We start from the raw sequence: 25,225 nt of genomic DNA on the forward strand, positions 1-25,225 counted from the left end.
CTTTGCTCGTAGTAAAATTGGAGTAAAGCACTCTCTAGAGCGTTCTCGCGAGGTAGGAGTTAGCACTGCTCATTGCGCCCTGGCACGTAGGGAGGCTTAATTGTCACGTCCATCATGCTCCCACCACCCTGTTTCTTTAGAAGATCCTCATAAATACAGTTTTTTAAAGAAACCAGTTGTTGGGTCTGATTTGATTTGGGGCTACCACTACAGGGAAAGGGAAGGGGACGTCTTAAACCAAAGCCAGAGATACAAGTATCCCGAAGTTCCTATAAGGCAAGTTTCATTACCCCCACTTTACAGACTAGAAGACCGAAGCCCAGTGAGATTAAGAAATTTGCCCACAATCGTTCATCTAGAAAATCCCGGGCTGGAATTTGAAGTACACGTGAGGGACCGCGGACCAAAATGGCAAGAGCTGTGTAGCACTCTGTTATGCTCCCCCCTGCTTGTTTTGTTTTTCCGTTTAACAGTCGGTGCGTAAAATCCTCAGGAATGACGCAAAACCGACACAGCTTCTTTATGTCTCACCTTAAGTAAAATAAGAGACAAATCAGTCTGGAAGAAATATTTGACAAAATAGACAATACAAAGAGCTTTTACAAAGCAATAAGAAAAAGAACAGAATAGAAAGATGTAAGAGGCAGTAAACAGAAAAAATATAAATTGTTCGTAAGCAAATGAAAAAGCTCTCATCGTCACCAGTAATTAAGGAAAAGTAAAGAAGCAATAAAATACCTGATTAGCAAAAAAAAAAAAAAAAAAGTGTTGACAACCTCGATGTCACCGCTTAGAAGCATAAGTACTCATACACTTTTTTTGAAAGTCGACATAGTCACACCTTTTTAAGGGGGCTTTGGCAGTATGTACCGGTTATTTTAATGTGACTGCTGCGTAACCTACCAACTCCACCTTTAGAAATGTATCATACTGCAGTTCTCCCACATGGATACAGCAGTACACATGCAAAGCTATGTACTGAAGTGTGTCTGTTACTGTATTACGAAAACAATGGGAACAGCCTGAATGTCCACCATGGGGAGTTGGTTAGATAAAATGTGGGTCATCGCAACAATGTAGGGTACTGGCAACGCTTAGAAAGGACGCTGTATGCACAGTGGCTGAGTGAGCTGTGTACAACCTATTGTGAGGGGGAGAAAAGCAGATTACAAAATGGCACGCCTAGCTCAGTGCCACCTTTGTAAGAAGCTTTTACGTGTGTGTAACACTGAAATGGGTCATATGCTTCATTTTGACAGGAGCAAGCAAGGGGAAGCTGGGCAGACCCTGCAGTGCAGAGAAAACTCTTTAAGGCTACCCTGCCCAGAATAGGAGCCCTTAGCCACCTGTGGCTATTTAAATTTAAATTAATGAAACTTTTAAATTCCGTTCCTCAGCCACATTCGCCCCAGTTCAAGGACTCAGTAGGCAACAGGTGGCTAGAGGCTACTTGTTGAAGGTGCGGATATAGACCGTTTCTGTGACCACAGATTCTCCTGCTTGAAGGGGTGCAGTGAATGCGTGCAAATTGTCTGATGTCAGGAGCTGAGTACAGGCTGAGTTTCTGGAGCTGGACAATCAGCCCGGGCTCCTAGGAACTGCCCCCACATAGGATTATCCAGCCCGTAATGGAGAGTTCATCACCTCCTCCCCTCGGGCAGCATCCTGCAAAGAACAGAGAGCCGGGAGCCTAGTAGCTGCTTCTCACCAGCTGTGCGTTTTCCTGGCTGTGTGGCCTTGAGCAAGTTGCTTAAAACAGGTAAGTTTTCACACACCTGGGTGGTTCAGTTGGTGAAGCGTCTGCCTTCGGCTCAGGCCGTGATCTCAGGGTCCTGGGATCAGAGTCCCGCATTGGGCTCTTTGCTCAGCGGGGAGTCTGCATCTCCCTCTGCCCCCTCCCCCCACTCATGCGCGCGCAAAAATAAAATCCTTAAAAAAATAAACAATTTTCTTTTCTGCGAAATGGCAATAACAAACTATTTCATATGTTGTCTTAAATAAGATATAATATGTAATAAGCATGGTCCTGGCATGTAGTAGGTGCTCGGTAAATATTGTTATTCATTATTTTCTTCAAAAAAAAATCACACCTGTAGCACTACTACAAAGAAGAAAGTTCCGTGCCTGAGAGCAGCAAGAGGGGTTTTGATGGGGTTGGCCAAGTCAGGGAAGGTTGCTGAAGGACAGGCAGGACTTAAGGCAAAGACAGCAGGGAGGGGACAAGATTCTGCAAAGGCCATGGCAGGAGGGACCGTGGCCAGTTGCAGGAACTAAAAGCAGGCCAGTGGTGTGTAAAGGACAGGGTGGGGGAGGATGCTGAAGGAACGAGGGGGGGCAAACTTGGTCAGGAAGATTTTGTTCTTTATTTCTAAGGTCAACAGGAAGCCATTAAAGGATTTGAAATAAAGTAGCGGGGTCAGATTTATGTCTGGCTGCAGCTGAAAACCAGAGAAGAGCAGGAATAGGCCCTGGGAGACCACCGCAGTGGTCTGGGCAAGATGGGGTAGCGTGTGCCAGGATGGTGATGGAGATGAAGAGAAATGACCAATTTAAGGGAAGTCTGGGAAGCAATATCAACAGAGCTTCATGATAGGCTGGACTTGGAAGGTGAAGAGAGGGGAGAAGGGGTGTCAGGGATGCTCCCCAAGTTTTTGGCATGCGAAGCTGTATGGATGATGCCGCCATTCACTGACTCAGGAACCCGTGGAAGAGCAGGTTTGAATACTCTGAGACAAGTTCAGATGAACTCCAGGTGGTTGAGTAGGTCTAGAGCTTTGGGAGTTCTCAGCTCACTGCCAGAGTCTGTTGTTCACCATTCTGGATTCTGCCCTCTAAACTCCTGACCCATCGATGTGTGTCTTAAAACATGGGTCATAGTGGTTGGACCTACATAGCTTTCAACAGAACTCTTAGATCTGTGACCTGGATCCCAAGGGATTTTTAATCCAACAGATTATTGGTATCTTCATTATCCAGTTGGCTCTTTTTGTGAATATCATACATCAGCCAAGACCCCAGGGTCTTTATTTCACACAAACTTCCATCAAGATAGGTCTGCCTTTTCCAATACTTGCAAGTTGTTGTTGTTTTTTTTTTTTTTCCGACCAACTTAAACTCCGTTAACCGTTCTTTTGGTGGCTGTGGCTCATCTTTCCAAACCTCTGAAGTAATCTAGGCTCTCGGTTCTGGCTCCCATCCAAATGGCTCACACCTGTTGGATCACCCAAGGATTCTCTGCCTAGGGCTTCCAGACTCTTGAAGGGGGTCCTAGAATTGGGGCCAAAAAAATTTACACCTCTATTTTTATTAACCTCTAACACAAATTTAGCATTTCCTCCAAGTATTAATATGAGCAAAGTCCCCAGTAGTATTAGCAGGGCCTGGGACTTACCACCGAGACACCACAGCTCTTTTCATACCCCATTACCTCTGTAGAAATCTCTGAGTATTTGAGTATCTTTTGTGCTTATTACTATTTGCAGATGTTAGTAGTTATTAAACCTCCTGCTAGATATTGTTATTAAATATATTTTAGAAACACAGGTTACTGTGTGATTTTCTTAAACATTTTAGTAAACCCTTTCAATTGATCTTTTCTGTGATCATATGAGATATACACATTTGTGTGTGTGTGTGCGTGTGTGTGTGTGTAATACGTTTTAAAACAACTTTGAGGGGCGCCTGGGTGGCTCAGTTGTCAAGTGTCTGCCTTCGGCTCAGGGCGTGATCCCGGCGTTCTGGGATCGAGCCCCACATCGGGCTCCTCTGCTGGGAGCCTGCTTCTTCCTCTCCCACTCCCCCTGCTTGTGTTCCCTCTCTCGCTGGCTGTCTCTGTCAAATAAATAAATAAAATCTTAAAAAAATAATAAAATAAAACAACTTTGAGGAGGAATCAGTAGATCTCTCTAGTCTGCCAAAGGGATCCATGGGTCAAAGTTAAGACCCCTGGCCTAATTCAGCCCCCTCCAAGCCTCCTGCAGAGCTCCCACTGGAGTTTGACAGAACACTGTGCTGGGCAAGATACATGGTAGGAAATGGAGTGGGGAGAAGAAAGGAAATGGAAAGGAGTTGGGAGCAGACATAGGAAGCAGATTTTACCAAACCCCCAAGAAACACACTCACAGCTGTGGAAAACTCGACCTTTAGTATCACCTGCCTAGTGCAGGATATTAAAATTGCATTGAGCTAGATCCATATATTAGTGTAAAAATCTGTGTCTCTCCCCCCAAAAATGTACAAACCCCAAGTGATTATAGAAAAACCAATATGGCAGCTACAACAGAGATGTCCAACCCCAAGGCCACAGGCCATTGCTCCCTCTTTCCCCCTAATCCCAGTATTTAATCCACAGAAACATACAGGCTTAGAGAAGTTCTAGCTACAACACAGCAGGTGGGAAGTGGGGATGGCTGGGGGTGGGGGACAGGGATCACCCCCAGGTCCAGTGTTTCAGAGGATGGAGGAGGGAAAAGCCAAAGCCAAGGACAATTCCAGGAGATAGCACGAGAACATCTTTCTCCCTTTCTTGTCCTCCTCATTCCCCAGATTCTCAGCCAGTGGGATCCAGTGTGTGACGGAAGGAGAGAGAGGCTGCGGTGGGGGTGGGCACAGCCTCTTCTCTAGGAACCAGTGTTGTCCAGTGGGGTCCAGGTGCTCCAATAGGCCTTATCCAGTGTCTGCCTTATATGTGCCCCCATCTCCCCCCCCAAGGATGGCTAGAAGAGGTCAGAGAGGATCCCATCCACAGGGCCAGCTGGGTGGGTGGCAGAGGCTTCTAAGAGAGGAGCAGCATGGGGGCATGAGAGTACGTCCCGGGAAGGGAAGGCGTCAGCTCCCTGGCAGGCCCAGCCCACCTATGGTCACACTGCCTCTCTTTCAGAGGTGAAGGTTGGTCGGGACAGGGAATGGAGTGGGGTGCCATTAAAATCCTCTTGTTTATCGCCTCTGGCTTTGCCTGAATCCTCCCTGAGGAAGGGGCAGCGGGTGTGATTCACGCTGTGTTGAGCGCATCTTCTGCCAGGAACCGATGTAGCTGGGAAAAGGGTGGTCGCTGCTCAGGCTCCCGGCTCCAGCACCGAAGCATCAGCTCATACAGGCCCAGCGGGCAGGCAGGGGGCCGAGAAAGGTACACCTGCGTGACGACAGGGTGGGCGAAAGGCAGGCGACAAATGTTCTCTAGTCCCCTGGCCTCCCAGACCCACGACCCTATCCTCCCTCTCCTCCGCTCTGACCTGCCGGCCCTGGTCCCGGAAGAACTCCCCTGCGTTCTCGATGACTTGCTCGTCAGTGAGCTGCCCAAATGGCTGGGCCCGGCAGAGCATCAGCACCTCCCACAGGGTCACCCCAAAGGCCCACACGTCACTTGCAGTCGTAAACTTCCCCTGGTGTGCGGATAAAGCAACAAAGGCAGAGAAAGACATCAGGCAAGACGGACCTTCCTCCCCTCCTCACAGGGAGCCCCACATCCACTCAGCACTTGCCCCGGCCTGACTCCCCCGGCTGGCCCCCTCCCAACAAGCCTGCTCCTTCCTCCTTCGGGCTCTGCCCTCTTCCTCTAGTCCTCTCCTTGATCTCTTTCCTCTTCTACCCAACCTTCCTCGCCAGCCTGACGCTCATTTTCTGGTCTTGCTTCTCTCCCAACTCATGCCTTTTTATCTCTAGCCCCGTCTCCCCTCACCTCTTTTGCTCCCTGACTTCAGCTCTTAAACCCACTCTTGGCTCCTGGACCCTTTCCCATCATACCATTCCTCCCTGGCTTTGCCCGGTCCCTACAGCCAGAGGGAACCTTCCAGAGCACTGGCCCAAGCCCTCACTTCAGCGATGAGGGAACTGCAGTCCGGGGAAGGCAAGTGACTGACTGAGACCACAGAGCGGCCGTGCTCCCCTGCGCTGCACACCCCTGCCCGGCCGGGCCCTGCCTGCCTCTCACGCCTCTCACCATGAGGATGCACTCCCAGGCCATCCACCGGATGGGCAGCACTGCCCGGCCCTGCACGCGGTAATAGTCCCCCGCGTAGAGGTTCCGGCTCATGCCGAAGTCAGCGATTTTGATAGTGAAATTTTCCCCGACCAGGCAGTTCCTCGTGGCCAGGTCCCGGTGCACGAAGTTGAGTGTGGCCAGATAGCGCATGCCCGAGGCGATCTGAGCCGCCACATGTAGCAGCATGGGGTAGCTGAGGAGGGAGGCGACAAGAGAGGGTCACTGGGAGCAGTCCCAGACTCGTCCCCACCTCACAGCTTCCTAGGAGAGGAAGGGGGGGCCCGGGACTGGGTCGCATCTACTCCTGGTGCAGAGATGGAGTGCCCACGCAGAAGCCAGGGGCAGGTGCACACTCCACGTGTGTTTGGCTCATGTGACCCAGGGGGCTCCTGCTTTGTTGTCTGGACTCACAGTGAGGATGACAGAGCAGAGGGACGCTCCTGACAGAGCCCAAGTCCCTTCAGCACCCCACTGTAGAGTAACGTCCTGCTCAATTCCCAGATGAACACGGCCGTGTGTTCCTCATCCCAGTCCCCACCCCACCGAACCTCCACCTGCCTCCCCACGCCCTGCGGGATCCAGGCTGGAGAAGGGGAGAGGAGACCCCCTGGGGGCGCTCTCAGGGAAGGGCCAGCCTGGGGAGGTGGATACCTGATGGTAGGCCCCTGGCCAGCCTCCCCGTCTCCGGGGGCCCCCTCAGCCGCCTTGTCCTCTAGCTGGTGGGCACTGAGGAACTGGTTAAGGTCACCATTCTCCATGTAATCGGTAATCATGCAGAGGGGGTCATCCTGCACACACACGCCCAGGAGCCGGATGATGTTTGGGTCCTTTAGCCTCGACATGATCTTCACCTCCTTCAGGAAATCATTCCTAGAAAAGCAGGGAGATGGCAGGGACACAGAAGGGCTAATCTGTACTTTCTCTCCTGCTCAAGTAGACCAGGGCCCTAACCCCGGCAGACAAGCTAACTCACTAGTGACACTGAGACACGGCCTGAGATCAGCCTGAGATGGAAACTTCCTTCTCCAGCCACTCCCGCTCTGTGGGTCTCTACCATATTTCTCTCTAGATGGTTCCCCACTCTCTATGGCCTCCTTTCCCTATTGCTAGACACCATCCCTGGTCCTCACCTGGCGTTCTTGGTGGCATCTGGCCGCAGGATCTTGACAGCTACCAGCAGAGGGTGTCCCTTGCACACATTAAGGGGGAAATCAAGACTGACCAGATCTTGAGGGTTCTCTACCTCACACAGGTGCACCTAGGGAAAGAAGCTCATTTGTCAGAAAGTCACATGGTTCACTGAGGTCACAGGGTCAAGTGGGATACACAGTCATAGGTGACAGGTTCTGACCAATGGGGATGTGTCAGAGCCCCAGTCAAGACACTACTGATAGCTGGGCAGGGATCCTCCTTACCTCCCCAAATTGGCCCTCGCCAAGCTTCTCCTTGAAGCGGAGCCGAGACCGAGGGAAATCCACTCTGGGAGGCCCATCCCCGGCAGCCCCTGGGGGCAGCGCGGGCACAGCATAGGTGTTGCCCCCAGTGACGCCCTGCAGGGTGACAATGTCAGCCTCGGCATAATGGGGGACGCTGTTCTGGGGAGGTGGGGGCAGAAGCGGGGCACCCGGCTTCTCAGGCTCCATATAGTCCCCACTGCAGGCTGGAGGGGTGAGGGGAAAGAAGACAAGACGAGGCATCAGGAGCAGCCCCTGAGTTCTCCACCCCCAGCCTCCCAGAGGCCCCCTACCTCCCAGTTGGGTGAGAGACTGGGTCTATCCTCCATGTTCTTAGTATTCTACCCACCGACCTCAAACCAGAGAAGACGCTGGCATGAGATGAGAGTGAGCTGTTCCACCAGAGTTTAAGGCAATGGAAATGGCTGAACAAAGAATGACATAAAGTCTATTCTCTAGGGATCCCAGCACAGCCCAAGAGATCATGACAGAAGTCTTGATTAGAAGAGGAATTCCTTACCCACCATCAGAAGGATGGTGCCAGTCATCCAGTCACCCCCTACTTTCCAAACCCTTGTCCCACTCACCGCCGCCCCTCCTGTTCACGTAGCTGTTCTACCCACCCGCACCCCCCCCCCCAATTTCAGCCTTGGCTCCTCCCTGCCATGGTTACCCAAACCCTCCCTGACCCGACACTCCAAGCTCAAAGACAAGCAGAGACAGGGGCACACAGAAAGGGGGAGAGGGGAACAGTTCCTCACAGCCAGAACAACAAGGAATCTAGACAGAGGACAGGAAGCAAAGCTGTCCCCTCCTAGCCCTGGGGAGGGAACACCAAGGAGAGAAGGCAACACCAAGGAGAGAAGGAGGAGGCAGGAAGGGCAGGGTGTGAGCCTTCACCTCTGGGACTGCAGAGAGAGAACACATAGGGGGAGAGAGCAAGCACCCAGGGTGAGAGGCCCTCCTCCTCGCAGCTCTAGAGAGAGGGGAAACGAGGAGTTACAAGAGAATCTGGGGTCGGCACGGCAACCTCCTCTCCGGCTCTGGAGAGCAGAAAAGATGGGGTGGAAGAGGAGGAGGAGGACAGAGCTGAGAACGAGTGAGCCTTCTGCTCCTCTGCTCAAGGGAAAGGCCTTAAGAAGGAACAAGCACAGCAGAGGAGAGCTAAGGGCATAAGAGCTTCCTCCCTGGGAGCTCAGGAGAGCAAAAGAGGCCACAGCAGGGAGAGGAGGGAGTGCAAGATGTGAGGACTTTTCCCTGCTCCCAGTAGAGGTATGGGGAGCCTGGAGGAGCCCAGAGGCAGAGGGGCTTACCCTGGGTGTTGGTGGGTTTGGCCCAGGCGGGTGTGGGGGGGCCGGGGCCCCGAGGGGGACGGGCGTAAGTGGCCAGAAGGAGGCGGTAGGCTGGATTGGAGAGCAGCAACGCTGTCGGGAGAAGGAGGGGGGGAGACACGGGGAAGGGATGAGACTCAAGGCTAGACAGACAGGGAGACCTGGAATAGGGCAAGACCAGGGATGATGGGAATTAATGTACTGAGAAACAGGGACAGGATAAAAAAAGGATCTGGAGAGTGCTGGATAGCTGAATGAATAATGAATGAAGAGATGGACAGATGGATGGGTAGATAGATGGATGAGAAACAAATGGTTGAATGGATGGATGGACAGATAAACAAATGAATGGATGAATATATATAGATGGATGGATGGATGGGTGGATGGATGGATGGATGGATGGGTGGGTAAATGAGTGGATGTAGAGATGAACAAATGGATGTTTGAATACATATGGATGGATGAGTGGTTGGACTGTAGATGGATGGATGTACAGATGGGTGAATGGGTGAATGGATGTATGAACATGGATGGATAATGGATGGACAGATGGATATACAGAGGACAGATGGGTGGTTGGATGGATGGACAGATAGATGGAAGATGGATGGGTGGTTGGATGGATGGATGGATGGATGATAGACGGATGGATAGATAATGGATAAATGGTCAGATGGTGGATAGAGGAATGGATGGACACATGGATGGATGGACGTATAAATACAGATAGAAGGATGGATAACAGACAGATGGATGGAAAGAACGTGGCAAGTCTAGGAGAAAGGAGAGGCGCCAGGAAGACACAAGGAGAGGGCACGACAAAGAAGAGAGAGAGATGTGTATGGGACACAGAGACAGGATGAGACCACTAGGGATGAGGGTAATACATGGAAAATTCCTAAGGGACATTATATGGTAGGGACATTGGAGTGATATAGAGTGTGGTGACCGGAAGCACAGAAATAAGAACATGAGTTGAAATTAGAAAGACAGGAAAAGAAGGGAATGGAAGCAGAGAGGGAAAGAGATACAGTAAGAAAAGAAGCAGAGGATGGAGGTGGGACTAGAACAAGGCAGGTCTTACCAGAGCTGTTGGGGACACTGGGAGCAGAGTGGGGTGGATTCCCACGAGGACGAGGTTCCTGGTAAGGGGGTGGCTCAAGAGGGCCTGGGCGGTTGTTGATGAGGATGGTGTCCCCAGGGACAGACAGATGAACTGTCAGCTCCTCTTCTAATACCCGGCGCTCGGCCTTGTCACAGGAATGGGACTGTTAACTACACGATTTCAGCTCGTTACATGCCAAGCTCCCCTTCTCCCCTTCAGTCCCCACAACAGTTGTGTCATTGTATCTACCATTAACTCTGTTTCACCAGTAAAGAAACACGGGGTTCAAAAGCATGTAGGTGAGTCCCCTGATGTCCCACGGTGGGATTCCAGCCCAAATCTGACCAGATAATTATAGCATCATCAGCCTTCATGCCTATCACCACCACCGAACTCTCGCCAGGAAGACATGGGCTTGGAGTGCGCCTGGCTTCTTCCTCCAGCTCCTCTCTGCTCCTCTAGCTCCACTCTCCCCCTTTCCCATCTGCCTTCTGCCCCAAGAGGTTGACCAGTGTGGCCTTTATCAACGGGCTTGCTTCGGGCTGGCCGGAGAGGAGTTTGTTGGGCAGGCAGGAAGTCAGGTCTCCCAGGCCCTCCCTGAGAGGTGGACTCAGGCTAGCTGTATCCCTGAAGCGAAGTCCACTGCCCTTCTCAAGGCGCCTTTCCTCAGACTCAGCCCTCCACGTTCTGGTAACTTCCCTCCTCTCATCCTGCGTGCCCGCGGCCCACAGGTGGTAACAGCTCTGTGGGAATTGCACTACTCTTCGATTCCATAAGGCCACCCGCTAATTGCAACCCGTCACTTTGCTAAGCCCACCTCTGATTATTCTAATGAGACTGTGTGCTGTGGTCCCTGCAGGACCCAGACTAATGCAGGCGTCCCCACACACGACGGCCTCGGCCTGGCCTTGCTCTCCACACCCACGCCCTGCCTGTCCCGTCCAGGCCGCACCCCCGCCCCTGCGCCCCGCCCCCCGCCCCTGCCCCGCTCGCCTTGCTGAGGAGCCGGCGCCAGTGCAGCCGCCAGAGCATGAGGGCAATGATGAGCAACAGCAGCAGGATGATGGCGACCAGGCAGCCGATGAGGATGGCCGTTGGGCTCCCCTCAGCCTTGGCCACGGGTTGCTGGCCTCGGGGCTCCAGCTCTGGCGGAGACGGGAGAGTCAGAACCACCGTAGGCGCCCCACCCGAGCTGAGGGGCCCCAGGGAGGAATGGCAGCACAGGACCCACTCGTCCAGGAGGGGGCCCCGGCCGCTCACCCAAGCTGCTGAAGTTGGTGGGAGGTGGGCCAGGCGGCCACCAGGGAGCCGGCGGGAAGGTGCCCCCCGGAGCCGGAGAGGAGTCATTCACGATGTCTGCAGAGAAGGACGAGAAGAAAGGAGGGCGTCAGACAGGGAAGGGGGACCAAAGGGAAGCTACTTGCACGAGACCTGTGGAATTCTACCACCAGGGGCAGGGGGGATACTCGGCACCCGTCCCAACCCGTCTGAAGGGGAGGGGCCCGGCCGCTGCAGATGTCAGGCTTTTAGCTGCTGGACTGTGAGGACACACAGGACTCCCAGAGAGAGAGCCCTGGGTGGGGATCTTGGGTATCAGGAGGCCCGGAGCAGAGGCTGTTCCTCAGCCAGCAGAGTATTTCAGTGCTTTTACAGCCAACACTGTCCTCCTGGCTCGATATCAGCCATGAGTGAGGGGCTCGTAAAGCAAAGAAGGAGATGGGGGGGAAGGCGTAGGGAGGCATTCCCATTATTCAGGGCATCCCTGCTTGGGAAGTCTCATGAGTGACAGACAGACAGATATGGTACCAGGAGTGGGTATTCTGGAGCCCCGCGGGTCGGCAACCCCAGAGGCTGAGGACTGGGCACAGACCAGGGGCTTACCGGAGCTGAAGGCGATTTCGCTGAAGAGTAACCAAGGCCCAGCAAAGAGGAAGCGGCACTGCAGAAAGCGGCCCACGCGGCCGCCCAGGGGCACGGACACAGCCCGGGCTCTGGGGTCCCCCAGGCTGCCCCCCAGGGCGTGGCGCACAGGCTCCCCCTCCCAGGCCATGGCAGGGCCCCGCTTGAAGCGACATTCCACCCCACCAGGCAGGCGGGCTCCCAGGGTGTGCATGTTGTTACAGTGGACCTGGGGGGAAGGGAGGAGGGACACAGGGTCAAGGCCAGGAGAGCCCAGGTGAGCGCCCAGGAGCAACCACCCTGGTCCCAGAAGAGCCGGACGCGCTTACCTGCATGGCCTGGAAGGCCCTCAGCCGGTCAAACTCAAACTCCATCTCCACGTAGCCACCCGGGAAGCTGTGGTTGCTCCACCCCACGTAGTCGTAGCCGGGCCAGACCCGCAGTTCCTGGCTCTTCCTAAAGTCATCCAGCCCCACCACACCATCCGCCAGCTGACCCAGACCTCCGTACAGCAGCCTGGAGAGCAGCGGAGCAGAGGAAGGGGAGGGTGGGAGAGAAGGCAGTGCCACCCAGCCCCGTGCTCTGCAACCCCCAGCCTCCACCTCCTGCCCCCACCCCTGCGGCTCTCTCTTTCCCACCCCAGAGCTGGCGCGGTACTCTGCGGCTGCAGGAAGCACCGCCTCTAGGGGGCTCCATTCAACCTGCCCTGTGTCTATTTACTGTGAGCTCCCAACAGATGTGTCTCCGCAAAGGGGTGCCTCTTTCTAATTCGCACCAAGTGTCACATGAGCTAGTAGTCTCCTTGCTACCCTCCAGTCCTGATCCTGTGTCCCCAAGGCCCCACCTAACCCATCCCTCTCCCCACTTCTTCCATCTCACTGCCCAGACTCTGGACCCCCACCCACTACATCCTCCCTCCCACCCCAGGCTCATGCCCTGCAGGGCCTGCCTCTCTTACCCGCCAACAGCGTGTGTGGTGTGTCCATCGTAAGTGGAGTCGTTGAGGTGCACCGCCTCGGACAAGTACATCGTCTGCCCCACGGGGGCCGTGTAAGACAGGAGTCCATCTGGTGCAGGTAGCAGGAGGGCTGTTAGAGGCAGAAGCCTCCCTCCCGCTCCCTTGCATCAGTCCCTTCTTGTGTCCCTCCACAGGCCCACGGGCATGGAGGAGACAATGTTGGCCAGGCCCCCCCTCACTCAGAGTGACAGCTTCCCAACAGGAGAAAGATGATCCTGGAGGCCCTTCTCCCCAGGCCCCAGCCCAGGAACTGAATTCTCAGGGGTCTGAATGACTCACCCTTCCAGAGGCAGCCATACAGCTCCACACGCAGACAGACACTCATGACCCGGTCCGCCCGGGGGTAAAAGCGAACCAGCCGGGCCACCATGGGGGGTCCGAGGTCCTTCAGCACCACTCCCCCAGGGTCCTCGTTACCTAAAATCACCTGTGGCCCAGGAAACAGGGTGCATGAGTGGGAAAGGCTCCGGGCTGGATCTCACCTCCCAGTCAGCAGCTGTTCCCCGGCCCAGCACACAGTGGCCACAAGGAGACTCAGGAAGGCTGGTGTTGAGCATACAGGGCTATGGGGTACAGCCAGGCATTTCTAAAGTGAGAGGCCGCAGCAAAAACCTCTGACGCATCTCTCAGCCTGACGACCTGTCCTCGACCTCCAATGTCAGCCTCGACCCCCTGCCTGTCTCCATTTGTCTCTAAGCCGCCCATCCCGCTGTGCACGGACTCTCCCCAGTTCTCACAGCTCTGTGCCTCTGCGTCGGCCTTCCCCCTCTTCCTTCACCCCCTCCTCTCTGTTCACCCAGCAGGCATCGGATGAGTGCCCCCTCTGTGCCAGCCATGCATGTTCTCAGTGGTAAACATCCGTCCCTCCCCTCTCCCCGTGCAGCACTGAGATTCCAGGAAGAAGAACAGCTGTGAAGAACAAGAGGCAGGGTGTGGGACTACAGCAAGGGGAGGCGGGCTCTCTGAGGGGGTGATATCTGGAGGAGAACTGAGTGGAAGGAGAACCTGGGGACATCTGGGGGAGAAGCTCTCCGGGCACAGAGACCAGCAAGCAAAAATGTCTTAAAGCTGTGGGACGAATCCTTGCTTGTTCCGGGGACAGCAAGAAAGGCAGTGCGCCCACGGGCAGTGAGAATAGAGGGAAGAGGAGTAAGGGAGGCGGGCACGAGCCAGGCCAGGCCAAGCTTCTGCACCCACGCAGAGCTTAGCTTTGGTTCCAGCAGAGTGGAGAGCCAGTGGAGGCCTATGGGCCAGGTGTGCCTCATCTGATTTGCATTTTCTCAGGTGCAGTGGACGTAGCCTCTAGGTGGAGATATTTCCGGTGGGAACAGACAGGAGCAGGGAGAGCAGTTTGGAGGCCAGCATGTTCAGCTAAGCCGGGGACGGTGTGCGCCTGGCCTAGGGTGGTAGAGGTGGTGGTGGTGAGAAATGGCTGGATTCAGGAAATGTGGTGGTAGAACAGACTGGTCCTGTTGGTGCTTCAAAAGTAGGGGGTGAGAGACCAGAGGAATCAGCGATATCATCGTAGCTTGTGGCCTGAAAAATTGGCCTGAGCTGGGGGAGGGTCTGGTTTGGGGTGGGAATAGGATTCGAATTCAGCTTGGGAAGTTTATGGTAGGTTTGAGACGCCCATTAGACATCCAGGTGGAAAGGCCTAGAAGGTGGTCATGTTTGCAACACTAGATGGAGCTCAAGACAGAGGCTTGGGCTAGAGAGGGTATAAATTGGGAGAGTCATCGGTGGACAGGTGGCATTTACAGTATAGCTGGGGGCGAGAGGAGAGCCAACCTGGGGGCTGTTCCTGCCAACCTCACCTCCTGACCCCAGCGGTCCCTCCAGTCCAGCCAGCGGTGGCCGTCCCGGGAGTAACGCAACCGGTAGCTGGGGGAGAACTCCTTGCCCAGGCCTCCAGCGTGCCGCCCCTGGGTGCCCACCAAAGCCACCAGGTGCAGCCGCCGCAGGTCCACCTGCAGGTACTCCTCCTCCTTTGGAAAGACCGGCCCTGCAGGGCACCATGCCCCGTCCCCGTCGCTGCTCTCCAGCCTGGGAGGGGGCAAGAGGTCACAGGAACATCTGGTCAGCCTCTGTCTCTAGTATTGAAAGCCCCTCATGATGGGGGGTGGGGTTTCGTTGGCACTGGCCCTCCCAGGGGCCTCGGGGCTTGGGCAGAGGACTTGGAAGGGCAAGTAGAGGCCCCAGGGGCTCCCTCCAGAGCAGCCCCCCAGGTGTGCCAGTTACCTGCTGTGGCGAGCAGCGGTGGAGTCTGACCACGAGCTGGAGGCAGAGATGTCCCCATCTGGAATGGTCCTGTCCTGCATGCCCAGGGCATAGCGGCACTTGGCTGGGTGAACACAGGCATACGGAGGGTCATGGCCCCTGGCTCAGTTTCCCAAGCCCCATCCTCAGGGACCCAGGAGCCAGTCTCCTCACCAGGGTCGAAATGTCCCTTCATATCAGCATCTCCAGTGGCCACCAAGAGCAGCGGCAGCAGCAGCGGTAGAGAGGAGAGGGCCCCTGGCCCCATAGCTCCTGATTCCTCAGGCTTAAGGGGGCGGGGCCAGCATCTCTGCAGGGCAGCAAACAGGTGGCAGGGTGAGTGAAAGGGCAGTCAAGGAGCCGCGTCACAGCCAACAGACAGGCAGAAGCGCTGCTTCGGGAACAACGGGAGTAAAGTGACAACGCCAGTAGTTGCTTAACAGCATCAGCTCCGCTGTTAGAACGCTGCCCACATGCCAGATGCTGGGCTAAACTCTGGTCCCCTCCCCACCTACGATCCCCGAATTCTAAGACACGTGGGGGACCCCAGGGCTTTCCAATCTCACTGTCGTCTGCAGCCCCGCTAAGCCCAGTGTGACCCCTGGGCCCGCAGCCCCAGCAGCACGCAGGAGCTTGGGAGACAGGCAGAACCTCAGCCCTTAGATCTGCTGAATCAGAATCCGCGTTTGAACACAATCCCCAGCTGATCTGTGCTCTGCACTGGGGCCCGGTGGCAGGCGCTACCTAAAACCACTCCAACGGGCACCTCCTTGTGAATCCCGGTATCTACCCTCCGCAGCCCCAACAGCAGGGGAAGCTGTTCTGACCTCTCCTCTTCCTGGAGGCCTGCGCCGAGTTCTCCAGGCCCTGGAATCCTGAGGGACCCCTACTGCCACCCTTCGCGCCCTTCTCCCACCTCTGTCATCAGATCCAAAGCACCCTCATTCCGCCTTCCCTTCCTGAGACCCGGACGCCCTGTCCCCCCAGGTCCCACTTTCTGAAGGTGGCTGCCTCTGAAGGAAAAGCCCAGCACTGAGAAATGCCTGCGTTGCCTTGGAGATGAGGGCGGGTCCAAAGACGGGGAGGCCAGGTCACCCCAGGAGGTAGGACCAGTGGGGGGATACTCCCCCATCCCTTTGTCCTCCTCCAGCTGCTCCCATCATGCTCTAGGGCAGGAATGCAAGAGGCAGCTGAGACCCCACGGCTCAGAAGCGGCAGCTGAGGGGACTGACTGAGTTGCGGGGGGCACCCAGGCAACAGAGAAGAGCTAGAACCAGAGGGATCACACCTGGTCCCTTGGAGGTCCGGGAGCCACGTGCAGGGGAGCAGGCTGCAGGGTCCCAGGCGGCTGGCCTGGAATTCCTGGGTGCCGCTCTCCACCCCCACCTCTCTCAGGAACAGCGGGGCCCTTGTTCCCCTGGGTAACCTTCATGCCTATCCCCGATGATGAGTCATCGGAGCCAGACGGAGCTGGAGGAGCCCCGGGCAAAGATACAAAGAAACGCAGAGGATAGGAGGCAGGGGGAGACGGGGCGAGAAACACAAAGCAAGAGGTAAACAGAGCAGGCTCAGAAGCACAGGGCACAGAGCCAAGCAGAGAAACACCCAGATGTCTGGGGCAATCCCTCCAACACTCCAATCACCCTCCTTCTCTCCACTGGGTCAGACGCTGAAGACCTACCCCAACCCCGCCCCACCCGACCCTACCCCACCCCACTTCAACCAATTACAAAGCAGGGACCTGGTCACCACGCAGGCCCTTCCCTCTCCTCTCCCACCCCCACCCCCCACCACAAACAACACCCACACAGCTCTGCGCACCCCCCCCACACACACACACAAACGTCAGCCATGCAAACTTGCAGAGCGGGCTGTAAACACTGGGGCTAGATGTGGCATTCACACCCACACGTGCAGGCGCGCGCACCCCCTCCGTCACAGACAACTCTTCACAGACTTTCAGAGACAGACACTCACGTGCGACATCCACTTGAATCTGTTACACACATTTGCCCCAGCCGGGGCAATCACAGCCGCTCATGCACGCGCCAGCTCCGTCCACAGGTCGGCCCTCTGTAAAATCCAAGGCCGTCGCTTAGTGCATAGCCATGTTCAGACCTCTGGGACCGTGAAATGACAGACGCCACATGCTCCTACCATTAGAGGACACCGTGAGACACACACACGCAGGCTCTCAGGCACAGGATCCCAAGAGAACTGGGGCCCGCCGCCTAATACACACCAAGACCAAGCCAGAGCGCAGCCAAGGCGGCGGCTGGGACGGCAGTGAGAAAAAGAGGCATGGCTCCATTTTCCCGTACTCTCAGCTTTCACCTGTCCCCACCGCAGCGCTCACGGGGGCCGCACGGATGGGCCTGCGGCACTGGCGGGGGGTAGAGGTGCTGGGAAGGAAAGTCCAGCCAGCAGGGACCTGGCCTGAGCCGAGGGGGTGTGGAAGGGAGGGGGATGGGACACGGAGGGTGGCGCTCACCCGGCAGGGACACAGTCTCACGACAGAACCAACTGACCATCCTGAGGCTGTCACGGGCGGGTTAGGGTGTCCGTGCCTCTCTCCGCGGGGCTGAGGGCAGGCTGCCCCCCTGGGAGCCGACTGGCCGGAGGCTTAGCACTTAGCAGATGGATGCCCGCAGGGCTGGCCTGGTGGGAAGGCAGGCCCACTTCTCCAGGCGCCCGAGGGGATGATTCAATGGGGCCGCACAGGAGCACCTGTCTTCTGGGTGTCAGTTCCGTCACACTGAGGAAAGGGCCCTTCCTCAAGGCTGGCGCACACTTTCTCAACGGTCAGGGACGGCCGCCCCCATTTTCAGACTGTAAGCCAGGGCACGGGGGAGGCGGGCAGCGACACGCTTGGCGGAGCTGGATCCCCAAGAGCAGCCCGGGAGCGCCCTGCCTCCGCCGCCAGGCCCTCGCCCGGCCGCCGCGCCTCCCCTGGAGCCCCCGGCCTCCGCCTCTACCCCTCCGCCCGCAGGGGTCCTCCGGCCGCGCCCCCTACCTCTCATCGCTCTTCCCGGCAGACCCAGGCGTCCGACCCCGGAACGGGGCCTCCTCGGCGGCTGGGCGAGGGGCGGGGGAGGCGCAGGGAGCCAGGAGCAGGGAGCAGGAGGCGCCGGCGGGGCTCGGGTGTCGGAGGCGGCTCCCGCGAGCAGCTGTCGGGGGCCTGTTCCGGGGAGAGGAGCCAGGGCTGGGGCGGCTCGCGCCCAGGCGCCGCCTCCCCCCCGGCCCGGCCCCCCCTCCCTCCCGCCGCCCTCCGCCCTCCGCCCGCCCGGGTCGCCGCCCTTCCCCCTCCCGGACCGCGTCGTCCCCGCCGCTCCCACGCCCGGCGCCGCCCTCCCGGCCGCGCGCTCCCCTCCGCCCGCCACGCCCACCCCGCATTCCCCCGCGCGCCCTGGCCTCCCCCAGGTAACCACCCCGCGGCCCCTCCGACGCGGCGCGCCCAGCCCCCTCCGCCTACCCGCGGCCCAACCCCCAGGCCCCAGGGTCCCCACTAAAGGGAACGGCCTAAGCTGAGGCCCCGCTTGGGGCCTCCCACATATCCAGGCCCGGTGAGGGGATGGCCCCCTCCCTGCTCCCCCTTTCTGGGCTCGGTTCCTGGAGAGGGAGGTGAAAGGGGCAGCCCCAGGGCACAGGGAAGGAGCAGGTTCCCACAGGCCCGGTGCCCAGCCCAAGAGCCCAAGAGCCGCAGTTTAGATGGAGGAGGGGAGCAGCGCTCACCTGTCCAACCAGGCCCCCCAGACTCACACTTTTCACACCACCAATCTTTGCTTCTTTATGGCACCCTCTGGCCTCCTGTCCTCTACGCCCCAACCCAGATTGCCCCAGAGCCTGCAGGGCCCCCACTCTCTCCCAGCCCCATTCTCTCTCTACTTCCACCGTCCAGCCCCCGTCGTCCTCTCAAGGATCCTGCAGCCCAGACTCCCAGGCCCTGGTCCCCTAGGGCTCCCTGCTCAAGGCCCAGGAGTCCTCAGGGCAAGCCTCCCTTGGGTCCAGGTGAGGTCGAGGCTCTGACCACTGGCAGGGATAGGCCTGGACAAGGTGAGGGGGTTGTGGGGGATACAGACAAAGAGAAAATTGGACACAGCCCAAAAGGACCAGCAACAGGAGTCCCAGAGAAGATGGGTTAGGTGGGCAGGACCGAGGAGCTGTGGTGGGAGGTGTTGTGCCCCACTCAGCACTGCCTCAGGCCACCATCTCTGCACACGCACACTTGTCAGCCACCTATCAATGTCACCGGCTCAGAAAGGTCTCTGAGTCCACTGCAGATCCCCGCCCCACTGCACCTCACGGCAGACATCAACTCACACCCTACGTGCAGTCCCAACAACAGTCCCAAGAAAGAAACACGAAGTCCCAAGCAGACAAGTACACAAAAGTACTACCAGGAAGAAGTTGGCCCTAGGTATGGACAAGAGCTCCAAACCACCAGGAACACGCCAATCCCAGCACGCTCAACTGCTAAGGGACTCATTAATAAACAGCCCCGTGGTCACTCGGAGAATTGCCTCTTCCCACCGTCCCCTCCGACCAAACCCCCAGGGGTGTTCCCAAGAGCACGTACCCCTCTGGAGACAGCTGCTGGGGAATCTGGGCCCGGGAAAGGCTAGGGCGGGGGTGGAGCCGGGTCGGGGGTGGGGCCAAGGTTTCCCCAGTAACCTCACCTGGGCAGACGCTCTACCCCTCCTTCCAGGGACTGTGCTCAGAGGAACCCTGGGCTGGCAGACCGGGCTGGGCTGCTTCCAGAAGCCTCAGGGAAGGAGCGGCAGCCCCTCACACCCCGCTGGGACATTCCACACCCCAGGCCCACGTTCCGGGGCCAGGTGGCATGGCGGGGCCAGACAGAGGGGTCCACTGGGGAGAGTAGAGGAAACCATAGAATCCTGAAACTGTCGTCCCCTGGTCTCCCCCAGGAGAAATTCCTAGTCGGTGATGCCCACCTCGCCCCAGCCCAAAGCTGGAGGAGTGGGAGGGATGCAGGGCTGGGGCCCAGCGGAGTCAAGTGACAGCGGAAAGGGGGCTGGAGCCGGCTGGAATGCGGGGCTCTGAGCCGAGATTCCCAGGGGCCAGAGAGGGAAATCCCAGCTATCCAGGAGCCCATAGAGTAGAGCCAAAGACTGAGAGTGTCCACACAGTCTTTCATGCTGCATCACTCCCAACTCCAGAGACCCCCGGGTTTTCCTGAGCCCCCAAAGGACGGTCCACCCCTCCCACATCCATGCCCTCCCTTCCAGCTTCCCCATCCCCTTCAAGCCAATGGCATCCTGCTGCCCAGAAGGAGAGGAGGGGAAAGAGCTCAAAAAATGTGAGGAAAGGCACATAGGAGAGAGGAGCAGCTTCGGGCCTGTAGACACCCCCCCCAGTCACTGCAGGGGAGCCCACAGGACCCGTGAGAGGGAGCATGGACCAGAAGGGCCCACACACCAGCTGCAGTCCCCTTCCCAAGAGATGCAGCTGCTTCTGGAGCAAGCAGGCCGGGTCAGAGAGCTGACCGCAGGGGGAGGCCGGTGGCAAGGCCACAACCACGACTCAGGCCTTAATACCACAGAGTACAAATGGGAAACTGAGGCCCAGAAGTGGAAGGAGGAGGGAGAGATAACATAGTATGGGGGAGGAAAATGAGACAGCTCAGCGGTGGGCAGCCCACGGGTGGGGAATGATGCACAGTGGGGATGGAACTCAGAGGGGAGGGGGGAGCTGCGGGTCACAGAAAGGAAAGGGGGGATGGGGATGAGGGCACACACAGCAGAAGGCGGGAGAGAGAGGTCTGGGGAGAAGAGAGCTGGACAGAGCAGCTAACTGGAGTGGAGAAAGGGGGGGCACTCAGAAAGTAGGGCAGGAAAGTGAGGAGGCCTCAAAGGCGGCAGACAGACCAAGGGGACAATAAGGGCAAAGGAGAAAAGAAGGGGTTGGAGAGAAACCAAGAAATGGGGGAAGAGGAAGGAGACTGAGGCACAGGGGTTGAAACAAAGAGACAGAGGGAGATGACAAGTGTAAGAGGGACGGACTGGAGGAGACATAAGCCCAATGGCTGAGTCGAACCTGTTTCTGGGCCACAGGACACAGAGGCCCCAGACCTCCCTTTGGGGACATCCTAGCCCCTCAGCCCATTTGCAGCACCATGGCCCCCAACTCCACTTGGCATCTGTGGCCTTCTCCTGCTGTGGCCAGGCTGCCTTCCTCCCACACCACCAGCCCAGACCGCCTGGTCCCTCCCCGTGAGGGGTGGGCCCAGCTCCAGTCCCCACTGTGGCCCTCCCAGTTGAGCTCTGGCATCTGCCCTCTCACCTCCAGCTCAGGGTTCTCCTGGGTCCCAGTCCCCCCGTCTCAGGCCTTTGGGGTTCCAGGTCCGGGGCTGCCAAGGCGCCGGGCTTTGTCCGCCTATCCCGGGGCTGGGAGCAGCTGCCCCGGCCAGCTGCGGCCAGCTTCGACGTGACCATGGCAACCCTCCCCCGAGCCTCGCCACCGGCCCCGCAGAGAGGGAGGGAGCAGCCGGGCCAAAAGAAAGAAGGGGAGGGGGCAGAGGACTTCAAAACTGAACCAAAGGGAGACCAGGGACAAAGAGACTGCAGACAAAGGGAGATGAGGAAGGCAGCAGCGGGAAAGCAGCACTGGCTAGCTGTGGCTGAGGGCTGACTTACGCAGGGGGTGTCTGGTCCTGCCAAGGGGGGGAATCCAGGCAAGGGAAGAGAGATTAGCCTTGACTGGCTGCAGTCCTTTGGAAGCCTCCTTCTGGGTCCCTAACAATCCACTTCATTCTCTCAGGATTTTGCAAAAGACACCCTCAGTTTTCAAGAACAGCCCCAACTTCAAACATAGGCTGACCTGTCAGCTCTGAAATCAGATGTCCTTGTCAGTGTATCAATTCTTATTTTGGAAAATATGATCCTCAAAGCTGAAGGTGACTGATTAGGCTGGGAGGGGGTGGGTCAGGGAGGGAGGTAGTCACCAGGCCTCTGGCTTCTCTGGAAGAAAGCAGAGTACCAAAGGGGGAGGGGAGAAAGCAAGGCATGGCCTCTCGGAGGCGAGGACTGAACTTGCCCCTCACCGTCTAGCTTCTGTGCCGCATCCTACTACATCCCAGTTCCCTCACCAGTAAGACAGACATGATGATACCTGCCCCTGGAGTCTGTTGTGATCATATGAGATGGCATCTGAAAAGCACAGGCCCTTTTCATGGGCGCAACCAGCCAAACTCCACTAACGTGATCTCCATCTGTGGCTCCCTCATGGGTCACCTGCGTCTCTGAGTTCCACCTCCCCGTTGATTCCGTAGTTACTCAGGTTTGTGCAGGCCAGGGTTCTGGAAGTAAGCCCTGTGAGACATACACTGAGGAACACAGCCCACTCCATGTCCTGCAGGCCTTTGCAGTCTAGAGGGGGAGCCGGACATGTATATGTCTGTATGTGTGTGTGTCTAGAATCACAGAAGATAGCATCGCCCGTGCTCTCACTGGAGCTGGAAGGGGTGACGGAGACCCAGGGGAGGAGCAGGCCAGGTTGTCCTGAGTCAAGGTCAAGGAAGACTTCATAGAAGAGTCGGAGCTTGAATTGGGCCCTACGTCAGAGAGCAGAGAGGAGGCCGGGCCACTCCTGGCTTCAGAAGGGGAACATGAGCATGGCTATGTGACTGGAAGACAGGGTCTGCCCAGGAGAGGAAACCCAGAGAGGCAGAGTGAGGTGAGGTAATCGCATTAGTAGTTCCGCTCGTCCTGAAGGTGAGGAGGAAGGGCCTCAGGAGACTGAGCTGGGAAATGGCGCGATTAGATTTTAAAGGTGGTTTCTGGAAGCAGCGCATTGGCAGCATCCGGCAGAGCAACCGCTGAGGGGGTGGAGGTGGAGGGGGGGGGTCGATCCAACTGTATCCTGTCCACATCCAGCCAGTGTTTCACCTCCACCCCCAGCCAGGAAGGCCAAGAGAAAATGCTGAGATTCTACAGGAAAGCACTGCCCATGTTAGATATTTTTCTGGTATTTTCACCGATCGATCGTTTGGTTGTCTCCTCGGAAGCATTTGAGGTGGGTGGCCCAGGGCTCTTCCCATAAGGGGACCCGGGCCTGGAGAAGTTGTAACTTGCCTCATCGGAGGCCTCTCCTAAATTCCTCCGCCTCTTTCTTCCAAAAGGGGGAGGAAACTAGGAGGGGATCCAGAACAGCCTCTGCGAGGCTCGACTAGACACCTGAGCCTCTTGAGTCCTTCCTGCTCCCCCTAGAAACTCCACCTTTCCTCAGACGCTTTTGCGAGGCTCGCGGTCCCTGTAATGAGCAGGACGGCCACAGGGGGGCGCTCGCTTTCCGAGTGACCAACACGACTTACGGGAGAAAGACGTGAAAGCCTGGAGGGAAAGGAATTCCAGCCTGGGTCTGGAAGGGCAGGTAGGGAAGGAGATAGGAGAAAAGCTGAGTGGAAGCTTACGGTCGCATTGGGGTGAAATATCCTGATGGTCATGTATCAGAAATATTGTTATTTATAGACAGAATCTCAGAATCTTCACTTCCTCTCTTCTGTTGTCAGCAGCCCCTGGCCTCTTCCTGATGGCGCTGCTGATTACTGAGCTTTGCTAGGGCCAGCCCTGCCCTCAGCACTTTCCTGAGTCATCTCATTTGGCCCTGGCCACAGCTCTGTGATGTGGCATTTTGATACATGCCCACTTATACCAGGGCAGAAACAGGATAAGAGAAGTCAAATAACGCCCACACACAGACATAGCAACTGGCAGATCTGGAATTCAAACCTGAGTCCTTTTGACTCCAAAGCCAAAGCTACACTGAAGGGTCTTAGCCATCATTATTTTCCCAAATCTAGAGTCTGCAAAAAGCCTTACCCCTTTCTTTTAGTCCTTGAAAATACTCTTAACTTTCTTCATCTCCCAAGATTACTGGTGGCCCAAATCATTCTTGTTTGTGTAGGAAGAATGTACAATGGCAAAAGATTTGCTCAAGGTCACACCAGAAGTCAAGGTCAGTACTAAGATAGCATTTCTCAAACCAAGGACCCTGGACTCCTGAGAACCCATGATGCCCCATGAAAATGATTAAATTCCATGTTTTCGTTTCATTGGTAATTTTTTAAAAAGTATTATAAGTGTTTTCTGGATCATAAATAACTGATCTCAGCCCTGTATGTGAGTACCTGTGTTTGTTCATGTTTGTGTTTTCCTTCTTGTGGTCAAGTTAGAACTTCTGTAATTGTCTGGGCTGCGGTTGTACCAAGTGAAGCCCAGGGAACACGTACTGACAAGGATTTCTTAGCAATCTGAATAGACACGTATGGGGAGAATTGAGTCATCACTGGGCACACAGTGGAATATTGTGTCAGTTTCACGAGCACCTGTATTAAGCAGTATGTGTTCCTCTTGCCAGCAGCAACTTACTTTCAGAAAAACAGCGCTTTGTCACATGGGATTAGTTAGTTTAAACTGCCTTTTTATTTTTGCTTTGTTTTGTTTCTACAGCTTTATAACTGCCCAAGTATTGAAGCATAAAAATTCATGGTTAGCTGGGTTTGCACACATTTAAATTATAAAAATAATTTAAATCAAGTCCATGAGAATTGTAGTTCTTCCAAAAGGGTCCATACATTACTCAAGTTTTAAAGCGGGGCTAAACTAAACCTAGGCCTTCGGGAGCCTCCAAAGTCAACCTGTAGTGATCGAATTCCTGTTAAAGACCCGAAATCTCCTCACCTTCAAAATCCAGTGCAAAGAAGTTGGAACTTGGGACATCAGGGCTACTGAGATGGGAGTTGCAAGTCAGAGGGAGGAAGTCATAGAGCAGGTAACTGGGGAAAACTCTGAGCAGAGTTTACATGACAGAACTGGGACATGAGGTGAGAATGGGTAGAACTTTTCCCAAATACGTGTACACAGATTTCTAAAGGAAAGTGTCTATGAAAAAGTTAAATGTGCATATTTCCTCCAGCAAATCTATCCCTAGGAATTTATACTAGATGGATATGTTTGTACAGGTGTGCAAAGATGTGTACAAGGTTTCCATTACCTTGTTTGAGATGAAAGAAAGGAAGGCAAGAAAGAACAGCAAAAGAAAAAGAAGACCGTGAAACGTTCATTAATAGTGGTGAAGAGCCATGAAAATGATGGTAGTTTTAGCTGAGGGTTTCCCAATAGCATGCCCTGAAACAAGAACTTATGACTCGCATAAATGTGA

The 25,225-nt window shown here is 56.1% G+C and overlaps 1 protein-coding gene across 6 annotated transcripts; it reads right to left on the reverse strand.

The window, feature by feature from the left end:
* Positions 1 to 4,125: 4,125 nt before the first annotated feature.
* On the reverse strand, positions 4,126 to 19,658 carry DDR1 (discoidin domain receptor tyrosine kinase 1). 6 transcript variants are annotated; one of them, XM_057304900.1, is made up of 20 exons: positions 19,623 to 19,657; positions 18,060 to 18,224; positions 17,024 to 17,119; positions 15,221 to 15,356; positions 15,029 to 15,131; positions 14,605 to 14,833; positions 13,070 to 13,217; positions 12,731 to 12,839; positions 12,102 to 12,288; positions 11,755 to 12,001; positions 11,134 to 11,229; positions 10,867 to 11,018; positions 9,853 to 10,018; positions 8,748 to 8,858; positions 7,396 to 7,640; positions 7,111 to 7,238; positions 6,632 to 6,850; positions 5,939 to 6,173; positions 5,232 to 5,381; positions 4,126 to 5,131 (listed from the first exon to the last, which is right to left on the reverse strand). In XM_057304900.1, the coding sequence occupies exons 3-20, from the start codon at positions 17,030 to 17,032 to the stop codon at positions 4,991 to 4,993; spliced, it is 2,811 nt and encodes a 936-aa protein (XP_057160883.1). In that variant the 5' UTR covers positions 17,033 to 17,119; positions 18,060 to 18,224; positions 19,623 to 19,657; the 3' UTR covers positions 4,126 to 4,990. The 6 variants fall into 6 exon arrangements, with proteins under 6 accessions (XP_057160883.1, XP_044244625.1, XP_057160884.1 ...); XM_044388690.3 differs by lacking the exon at positions 19,623 to 19,657 and adding an exon at positions 17,575 to 17,801 and having other exon boundaries at positions 18,060 to 18,262; XM_057304901.1 differs by lacking the exons at positions 17,024 to 17,119; positions 19,623 to 19,657 and adding an exon at positions 17,538 to 17,801 and having other exon boundaries at positions 18,060 to 18,262.
* Between the last annotated feature and the right edge of the window lie 5,567 nt (positions 19,659 to 25,225).

Source organism: Ursus arctos, unplaced genomic scaffold, assembly GCF_023065955.2.
Source record: "Ursus arctos isolate Adak ecotype North America unplaced genomic scaffold, UrsArc2.0 scaffold_31, whole genome shotgun sequence".
NCBI lineage: Eukaryota > Metazoa > Chordata > Mammalia > Carnivora > Ursidae > Ursus > Ursus arctos.

Bases quoted from the DNA above. Each gene is read 5' to 3' on its own strand.
- DDR1 (XM_057304900.1), bottom strand. The intron at 11,019-11,133 runs GTGAGCGGCCGG...CGTCTCCGCCAG, and splicing joins CACCAACTTCAGCAGCTTGG to AGCTGGAGCCCCGAGGCCAG. The intron at 5,382-5,938 runs GTGAGAGGCGTG...TCCGCACACCAG, and splicing joins CCTGGGAGTGCATCCTCATG to GGGAAGTTTACGACTGCAAG.